The sequence below is a fragment of the Phaseolus vulgaris genome, chromosome 9 (genome assembly GCF_000499845.2).
Source record: "Phaseolus vulgaris cultivar G19833 chromosome 9, P. vulgaris v2.0, whole genome shotgun sequence".
NCBI classification, from domain to species: domain Eukaryota; kingdom Viridiplantae; phylum Streptophyta; class Magnoliopsida; order Fabales; family Fabaceae; genus Phaseolus; species Phaseolus vulgaris.
The window spans coordinates 25873594-25884351 of record NC_023751.2 but is presented as its reverse complement, the minus strand read 5'-3'; the positions used below and the strand labels follow the sequence as shown (position 1 = coordinate 25884351).

Here is a 10758-nt window from a genome sequence, read left to right as displayed (position 1 = left end):
AAAGAAGGAGGAAGCAGAAAAATTTGGGTGGTGGTAGAAGTAGATGTTAAAGCCGAGTTTGAAGAGGTTTCAGCCATATTGGATCTTGATAGCATGTAAGGATGATAACAGGGATATAAACACAATCATGTGGGAGTTATGTTGCGTGTTTTCTTGTCTTCGATCACGAGAAACTGCTTAACGGATTTCCTATTTTTGTTCGACGCAAGTACTTCACAAAAGTTTTCATTCATTTCTGCCAAAGTTTCTTTAATTGCCCAATTGATGCCAGACCAGGATGGTATTTTTTTGGATAATAAGTTGTTTAAAAAATTAGGCAATGATTATTTAACGTACAATTTTTTTACTGTGAAATACATACGATAAAACTAGTGTTTTTTTTACGTTTTTTTGTACAAAGTAAATTATATTTGAGATAAAAAGGTAAAATAGATTTAACATAATGTTATTGAGTAAAGAAGTGAAATTACTAGGACAATATAAGCTGATATTAAAATAATAATAATAAGAGATCACTTTAATTTATTTTAACGGAAGATTAATGAAAATACTTGTAAAAAAAAAGTACTCTAATATATATTGACTGGTACTTGTGGTTTTAAACTATGTGATGCATTATATTGGAATACTCATTCAAAATTATTATTCAATGAGTTTACTTTTTAAAATTATTTTGAAGTGAGTTACTTACTTACAAGTGAAAGGCACAAGATTTAGAGAATTTATTGATGACAAAAAGAGAATAAATTCATAGTAAAAGCTATTCGATGACAAGATTTTTACGGCATATAAAATAGAATGCTAAATGTAATTTACATTACATTTTAGATTTCAACTTCTACATATATATATATATATATATATATATATATTCTACAAATATTATGTAGAGATATTTCTAATGCATAAAAAATCATAAATTTGAACTACACGGTAAAAAGGGAACAAGAACAGGAAATCACAATACAACTATATATACCTTGAATCCTGTTACCAAACCCAGTATCGAACCATTTATTTTAAACCAAATAATATCGTCGAATTCACTGTTTCATTACAAGCATCTAAAGTCAAATTTGAAATGAGAATTGTCAAACGAATATTACCAAAATAAACGAGATCACGATTTTAGCCAATAGCTTAATCAATATTCTAGATTAGAAAATATAATGTGCTCAACTTCATATTTCAGGGGATGTCAAAATAGTACTTGTGTGTTTCTCTTACAGCAGCCCATACCCATAACTTTTGGTCGGCAAGTTCCTAAAGCTTTGCCGTTAACCCATTCTGAATTGGCTTCGAAGAACCATTATCCTTAATTTCATTATCTTTAGAATCCATTTCACATGCATTAGGTGGGACATCTACTGCAGGGGAACAATTGAAGAAACCATGAGGCTGCACAAAAGAAGGGAGCTTTGTAGATCAAACAAATGGAAAACTTCTAGATGCAATTAAATATGTGGCTTGAACAAGTTAATTAGATCAACACACCCAAAAAATCATAGACAATAAAAAACGCATTTCTGGTCTTAAGTTCATTTGATGGAAAAGAAGAGGTCCACCGAGCATTTAACAGAACAATAATACCAAATAAAAATTTACTGATATTCTAGTGCTGTTCAAAGTTCTTCGCATTCAAGCATAACATTACATAGTAAAAAAAAATCAAAATAGGATCAACAAGCCACCATATAAAGTAACCAAAAATGATTGGCACAAACAACCAACTACTGGAGTTCTCAAGAAAAGTAAATAAAAACAACCAACTGAATGAAGTAATTACCGTGAGCATAAAACCAATGTGCTCTACTGGCATAACAGGCCAGTCTTCCAAACGAGGAACATGTGTGATTCCAAATACATACCTGAAGATAACAGTTAGTCTGAAGGGAAAAAAATTTGAAAACAAATTGAGGGTGGAATGTTTAAGTAAATGGGAAAAAGAATATGAAGAAACTTATTTTTGACATTTTAATAAAACAATAAATAAAAAAACTGACAGGTCATTTCTTGATGCAGTTTGACACTTCAATATACCACTTTAAATGATTTAGCATTACAAATTTTGTTAAACTGAATACTTTCATGAAATCCAGTAGGAGTGTGTGGAAAAAGGGGGAAGGTTACCAAAGAACTATATTAGTTTCTTCCAAAGATCGGTTCTGCTTAACCCATGTAGCTAGTCCTTCACGATCACGCGGATTTTGATTTGGAAATTCTCCTCCAGGAAACATCTCATTACGTGAATATGTTGTTACCCAAAAATTATGCTTCAAGAAAGCAGCTCGTCTTAAAAACTTGGCTTCCGAGCCTGCCAATGGTAAGCAGTTCGAGCCAGGAACCAGCTTGTATCCTGTCAACTGGCCAGTTCTATTGCATGTTCTTGTGTTCCTTACCTGAAGAATTATTAAAAAAATTAACAGGTCTCGATCAAAGAATTAACTCAAAAAGTCAAAAACTGTTAGAACCATGTTTTAACATAATATACAAAGCCCTGATTTTAAATGAAAATTGGACACAAGATGCCAACCCACAATGAATAAACATTTTCCTGGTGATAAAACCAAATAAAGAATTTTCAGAATTAGGTAGAAAAGACACCTATTTGAAATTGTTTTCTTCCATAAGAAACCAATAAAAGAAATTCAAAAGACTTATATATGATTGTTTAGGCTATGTGTAACAATAATTTCTCATCATTGCAAAAAAGTATTCAACAGTTTGACAAAATGCAAAATTACCAGTGTGGAGCAATCAAATTCCAGAAGAAACCAATCAAATTACCAACAGTTTAACACCAATAGTCAGAAGTTGGCTATATAACCCACAGAAGACTTACAATCCAATGTCGAGCAGTCAAAGAATTACAATCACGCATGGCTTCCAATTCAGATCTGAGCAAAGTCTCTTCAGCATAGAAAGCATTGTTATGAACATTATTCTCACCTGGTTCCTCAACTTTCATATTGACCTCCACAACCTACCAAACATCTTGTTAGAGTAAGAGTGTGCACTTAATAAAAGAATTATGATACTTGGTTTATTGGAGAATAAGAAAGCTGTTCACAAGTAAAAATTGCAAATAAATCATGAAAATATCCATTATTTCAGCGTTAAAATAACAGTAAAATTGGCATCTGAATACCCAAGGAAAGGCCAGGAATGTCACAAACTTGCAATTTGTAGGGGGTGGGATGAAACAAAAAGTTAAAAAGTTTTCATAAATCATGATGAAAAAAGGTGCACTTAATTTGAGTTTTGTTTATAAATGTTGATGAGTTACTGTAAAATTATAATCAATAATCCTTTAAGATGAAACATTATGCGAGAACTAAATATGCTTTAAATATTTCTGCAGGAGGAAAATTCACTAGACCAGGACTGTCAAAATATTTATCTATGTTTTAATCAAAATAGGTATGCAATGACCACTTTATTGGATTCACCTACACTTAACAAGTACTAAAGGATGAAATAGAAGTTAATTTTATTATAAACTAATTTTTATTAATATAGACAGAACAGAAAATGATAAAGCATTACCCAGTTAGTTAGGTATATTCGTGGTATGGTTTGGTTCGGTTTTTGCTTAAAAATACATCCGAAGCAAACATAAAAATTATGCAGTTCAGTTTGAACATAAGAGAATTCAAACCAAATCGATCCAATTTTTGTAGTTAGGTTTAGATCGGTTTTGTGGTTTTATTGTATAATTTTTATTCGGTCTTATCTTTTTAACACGATGGCTTAATATTATATCATGAATAGTCTCATTCGTTACTTCACTAACTAAAAATATTTGTTTTTTTCAACATTGTATATAGTAATAAACAATTTATTTACACATTGACAGCTTCTTCTTTTTTTATGAACAAAGGAACTAGAACAAAATAAATATAAAGACAACAGCAGTATCTATGGTTTTACAACAAAGAAAAAACAAAAAGCAAATGTGTTTATGTTGTGTTAATACATTGTGGCATAACTACTAGATAATCTCCAAAATCTACCTCTCATAAGCCTAATAAATCCCGTGGACACACCTATACAATTTTGGAGGAAGTTTAAAACATAAACATCAAAATCACCCCTCTGCATGTTTCCTTCCAATAATTTTTTATTTTGCTTTAGTATTTTTCTCTCCCAAGGCTCATAATGTAACATTTGCACCAACACGACAACTCTTCCTCCGCCTCATTCATATATTAAACATATAATGTTACTCCACCATCATATATTTATAAGCATAAACCAAGTTAGGTATATCAGGTTTTCCTATCATTCTCTAGTATATGGTTGAAGTAATAAATAATATACTAATATTTAAATAATTGATTTTTGTTCGATTCAATTTAGATCGATTCAGAAGTGTCAAACTGAAAATCAAACCATTTGGTTTTGAAAATAAAAATCATTTATTTTTATTTTATTTTAATTAGTTTTTAGTTTTTAAGATCAGTTATCGGCTATTTTTTTCTGTTCAGTTCTGTTCTGAACACCCCTAAGCCCAGTAAGGTAAAATTTAGTAATTCAATGAAAATTACCTGATTCAAAGCTTCACCTGGTTTAGAATCAACAGACATGTCCATACGAGCAACAAAAAAGTGCTGATGAACTGGTGCATATAGACCAGGTGCAATCATGGTTCCATATTTTCGAAACTCTCCAGGCAGCAAGGCTCCTAGGCTAAGAATTCCAGTTAGCTTGACTTCAGCTTCAATCCTTCCATCCTGAAAAATCACACACCATCATTTTCCAGAAATATCATATGACGAGGATAACATAAAACTTTGAAGAAGAGAATATACAAATAATACATGAAAAAGTAAACCACATAAAAAATGTTTAAAGCTGAAAGTTCAGTTCGACCAAAAGTACTAGCTAATTAACTGAAAGGATAGAGATGCAGAGTCTTACAATAATTCATCAGATACTCGATGCTTGTGAATTTAACAATAATTTAAAATGGCATTGATGTAAGCATGTTTATCTTAAAAAAGGATATGACACTCTACTTGCCTGATAAAAGTGCCAAAAAAATCCATACTCGTAATTAGCCACAGTACATATGAAAGAAACAGTAAGTCTTCTAGATCTTCGGACTTCTGCTAAGCCAGTTCTCCAGTCTTGATGCTTCCAGAGAATTCCGTGATCCTCTTCATGTAAACATACACAATTTTCTATTGTTTCCACCCCACCAGTGAAATTAGTGAAGTGAGCATCAAAATACTTGATGTATCCTAAACAATCACATCCCTGTAACAACAAACATTGAGCTCAGACTATAAGGAATCCATTCACTGAGAGTACAATGTCATATTAGAAGAAACAAGAGGAGAAATATGTCATTCTAAAAACCTTCTTGAGGGAATGTGCATTTTTTCCCAAGCCGTCTTCCCCAGCATCAAAAGCATTTTTCCTATAATGTGGTTCGTTCGGGTCTCCATAGGGAACAACCATCTCCACAAAACTCATCCTATGAGCAACAGGCCTTCGCCCATGACTACCATCAACATATGCAACAGAATATATAACCAAACCTTCTTTGGGTGTGAATCCAATACGAAAATTCCACTGTTAATAGAGGAAGAACAAAGACAAGTTATATATATCAAGTTTCAAATTATAGTTGCAAAGAATCAACTCTTGACATTTCCAATGACAAATTAATAAAAAGTAACCTAGCGTTTACCTTCTGCCATTCAACAAAATACCCATTGACACGGAAGCTTGGACCTTCGGGCTGAATAATTTGCAACGGTTTTACATCACTTCTATCAGAGCCACCTCTGGTTTCACCAGGAGTATAATTCCTCAAGGGATCAACTGGTGGAAGGGGAACTAGTTTACGATCCTCAAACTCTATCACCACCATGTTTTGCATATCAACTAGAACATAGATGCCCTCAACTGGGCGGGCGTAGCCATTTTCCATGGGGCAGTCACTCTCAGATTGACAAAATAGGAGGGGTTTGGCAAGTCGTCTCCCAGGAGCATCTGCTTCACTATAATAACCAACACACCTGCGACAGAGTTATGCAGAACAAAGTTTCAATACAAAAAATGCAAAGGGAAAGATAATAATGTCTCCAGAAAAGAGATCCATCAGTAATGAATATCCAACTAAAATTACCAGGGATCGACCATTACAAGGTCCATGTCTTCAATACCCCTTTTCTTCATAGCCTCTATAAATGGGGGAAAACTTTTGACTACAGCCTCACATTCTGCATATTCCTCAGCATCCTGAATACAGAGAGAATTTTATGGAATTGAGAATTGTAGAATATTAGAACTGCAGCAGCTTGACAAATTTGGACATATGCGTAGAGGTAAGTCACTTAACAGCTTTTCAAAAACTTTACACTTCTGATTATCTTGTATAACAAAGCTTGGAAATCCAATTTCAGATTTAGACTTTACCAATACACTAAACCAATCATTATTGTTTCCCACTCATCGCAAAGAGGTGACATGCAGTCTTGTCCATTTAATTTGCAGCTTGTAGGGTTGACAAAACCAATACATGAAAGATATACAGACTTGAAAAAACTTTGGATTAAATTCTTTTCCTGATCAAGACAGACTACCCAACAAAATTTGTGTGACAGATGTAGAAATACTAAAAACATGTTTTGGTTAAATTTAATTTTGTAATCAGATTTGTTATTCACTATTCGTATAGGAAACTATTATAGTCTCATTCATAAACACATAGTAAAAGCAAGCCAACCAGCTATAGAGACTGCTATTTATACAACACATTCAGTGACCGGTTCCAAAAATGTCTGCCAAAGTTTAAACCATCATTAAGGGGTAAAATTATTTAAAAACACTAAAGTACTACACAATGGTTAGAAAAGGAATCAGAAGTCACAAGGAAAAGACCAACATACCATTGGAGGTTGAACATCAGGAACAACATGTGAAGCAATTACTTTTCCTCGGTGATGGCCACCTCGAGTTACTGCATGTACTTGTGACAACTCAACAATCCATATACTAGTCTCATTAGATTTCTTATTATAAACAACAAGTCTAGCACATCTTGGAGGGAGTTTAGTTGGAATTAGAGGTCCTCCTCTAGTTCTGGGAAGTAATGATGGTTGGAAAGGTGGAAAGAAATATGCATCTGCTAGTGCAACAACATTTTTATCGGGCTCCAGTAAAACTACTTCAATGAAGCGCATACTATCTCTAAGCTGCAAGATATATAATACAATTCAGAAGATGAAACATCATAAGTAATCACTAGTTGAAATCATTGAATTGTTCCCAGCACCATCCAACTTCCACTTAAACAAAGAATAAAACAGATAATAATAAAAAAAATCATAGTGTAGCTGACAACCTCAGGAGTAGCTCCAGCGGCCCTCACAGTTGCCACGGCCACAGATATTTCAGCAGCAGTTAAAGGGTCCAAAGGATGGCTGGATTGGGGCCTTGTCATTGCAGTGACTCCTATGCAACATTACAACAAAAATAGTAACATAGTTTAGCTAATATTTAAAAAATGCGAAAGCAAGCAGAACCTACATTCAAGAACTTGCAAAAATAATTGGAAAGTAAGAATATAAGACCTGTTTGATTTCCTTTTTTACTTGTTAGTTCCAAAAAATGTTCTCTAAACAAATTGCCACCACTCAACAATCAATACCTCATCCAAAGTTGATTAAGTTCTGAAAAACTAAAATCCCAAAAACAGAACCAGATGACCGATATTCATGTTCTCCCATTCTCACTTCTGTTTCGTGTTCTCAACTCGAGAGTATGGTTATACCTATATTATCATTTCCATGAATAAAAGCATACGAGGATAAATACACACAAGCACACAATCATTAACCAGATATCATTTCACATACAATCATCATACGCACACAAACATAACAGCATGAAGTGAAGCATATTGTTTTTAATTACTCGTGGTTCTTCATACCTGAACCCCACAATTCTACGTTTTTGTCTGTTAAACGAGTTCAAAAAAAATATACGTAGAGGTTAAAATGAATGATCTCTAGGCACTGAGAGAGGAGCTTAAGGCTTATTCTTGTTCTTGCAAATAAATAACTAAACATTTTCTTTTATTTTAATTTTTGTATGCAATTGAGGTATTCGATTTGATGTGACGTAAAAAAGAGAGAAACAGAAGTGAAAAGATGTTATGATAGGTACCCTTGGCAGGAGAGGCATTTGTGGAGGAATCGACGGGACGAATGAGAGGGACGTCGGTGGCGGCGGTCCAGTCTTGCGGCGTGGCGGCGGCGCGGGGAATGGCGGCGGAGTCGGCGGCGGCGGAACAACAAGAAGAGGACGGCGACGGCGGTGGTGGTGGCGTCGCCTTTTGCGAAGCTGAGGCCATTGCAGAGGATTCGCTATCTCACCGATTCCGCCACCCCAATAGGTCTCAGCACAGTACACTGACATACAGCAATTCACCCTCTTCTTCTTCTTCTTCTTCCTTCTTCTTCTTCTTCCACTGCACCAGCACCGTGATCTGAACACAAAGAAACAAACCACGCAACAGAGAGAGAGAGAGCAATGAAATGAATAGGAAGCAGAGGCAGCTGTGACGATGGACACGAAAAAAAGAGAGTAACTCTGCTTATATAGTGCCAGATCAAGCCACGTGTTTTTAGTTTTAACTCTCCTAATTCTCTTCTTTTCCCATACCATTATCATCCTTAATTACCATTCCTGTGTCAAAAATAATTGCACTCAATTAATTAGCCACGCAAATCATCAATTTAATGGTAATTTTTTTTTGTTAACAATATCAGATTTATATGCTTTTTAATAAAATATAAAATTGACACACAAAGTTTAAAGACTAAGATTTCAGCAGTTAAGGCATGAAACAAGTGAGATCCATTGAAAACTAAAAGTAGAAAAATATACGTATATGGATGTTTAAATAGTTTAATTTGATTTTTGTATGTTTTTAAAGTATGATTAAATATTTAAAATGAACGTTGATGATGTTTGAAAATGGGAGAGAGAGGGTTGGGAATAATAGAAGTGTACGTTGAGATTTGAGATTAAAGAAAAGAGGGAGAGGGCTTATCTTATCAATGGGGTCCAATACGATAAGCTGGTGGGGGGGTGATAGGACGATCTGCTTTTGCTTCTACACATTTTTATAAACTCCAAACAACTAATAGTAACCATTTTTTACATCATTACCAAGCTTTTCTTCATTCCATGAAAGGATACAAATTAACAAACTGAATCAGGGTACGTCTTTTTTTGTCTATCAACATTCATTTTAAGATAAGGCTCACCATCTTAAATATTCACAAGGAAAAATATATATAATAAAAAAGTGGACCTTAATTTTAGCAAAAGAGTTATAAAGTTCAAGAGAATGAGTAGCTATAAATATAGGTTTGGTAAGACATTGGAAAAACATAACACACTTTATACTCTAACAAAATAATAGATCATCATATCTCTTTATTACGAAGAAGCACAATAATTAGTACGATATCACTTAATTATAAAATTGTGTGATTTCATTTTCTATTCTCCTAGCTATCACATTAAATATTGATATATCATATTTTAATTAAAATTTATTATCATGAAAATATTACTAAACTATCCTTCTATTACTCTTATTTATTCATATACATTTATCCACGTGTTTTATGTTTTTATAAAATATGGTACACACAAGATTTACTTCTCTCTTCAATATATAATTAAATAAATTTCACATTTGGTTACACACATATTATCGCCATCATGATTGTCTTTTTTTTTTTTACACGCAGAGTTTTAGTCATATTAAATATAAATGTAGAAGTTTTAATCATATCAAGTGTGCTAATGTCATTTACTATATTTCTATTATTATTCATTTTAATAAAAGAAAGGTTTTGTTACGAAAAGAGAGTTTATTCTCAAATTTCAAAATAAATACTTTTTCCTTTTAATTATTCATGTTAGTTTTCTTCACTCAATAATTAATTTGTTTAGGCATTTATTATAAAATATAATTGAAAAATCACAAAATATTTTTTTTAATTATTTTATTATGATAAAAAAATTATAAATATTATTTCTGTGCTAAATACATACATATATAGCCTTAATAAAATAATAAATAGTCAATAAAAATTATAAAATAAATTTTTTATAAATTGGGTTATGTGCATATATTTTTCGATCTTCTCAAATTTTTATTACCAAAAATACTTAAGAATTATTATTCTTAGTTTCAAAAATTTGACAAAAAAGAAAAAGACAAATCAGTGTTCTAGGGATTTTTACCCTAAGGACTATTAAGTCCTCAACACACGAGAAAAAAAGGAAAATGAGTACCTTAGATATTTTCATCCCAAGGATTATCAAGTCTTTAATACTTGAGGAAAAGGGTGAACTACCCAAGGGATTTTCACCCAAATGACTATTAAGTCTCCAACACACAAGGAATAGGGCAAATGAGTACCTTATGGATTTTCTTCCCAAGGACTATGAAGTCCCCAACACACGAGAAAAATGATAAATGAGTGTCTTAGTGATTTTCATTCCAAAGACTATTAAGTCCCTAACACACGAGGAAAAGGATGAGCGAGTGCTTTAAGTTTTTTCATCCCATGGATTATTAAGTCCCCCGAACACAAGGAAGGGGTGAACAAATGCCCGAGGGATTTTCATTCCAAGAGCTATTAAGTCCCCAATACAGGAGGAAAAGGGAAAAAATTCCTCTAGGAAATTTCATCTCAAGAAATATTAAGTCCCAAAAAAAGAGAA

At 33.0% G+C, this 10758-nt stretch overlaps 1 protein-coding gene across 1 annotated transcript; it reads right to left on the bottom strand.

Annotated features, from left to right (window-relative positions):
* Window positions 1-976: 976 nt before the first annotated feature.
* On the bottom strand, window positions 977-9037 carry LOC137820613 (amine oxidase [copper-containing] zeta, peroxisomal-like). Its single transcript, XM_068624779.1, has 12 exons — window positions 8179-9037; window positions 7355-7464; window positions 6900-7205; window positions 6137-6249; window positions 5696-6026; window positions 5362-5577; window positions 5023-5259; window positions 4548-4733; window positions 2843-2983; window positions 2131-2399; window positions 1787-1868; window positions 977-1398 (listed from the first exon to the last, which is right to left on the bottom strand). The coding sequence occupies exons 1-12, from the start codon at window positions 8363-8365 to the stop codon at window positions 1264-1266; spliced, it is 2313 nt and encodes a 770-aa protein (XP_068480880.1). The 5' UTR covers window positions 8366-9037; the 3' UTR covers window positions 977-1263.
* Window positions 9038-10758: the final 1721 nt, after the last annotated feature.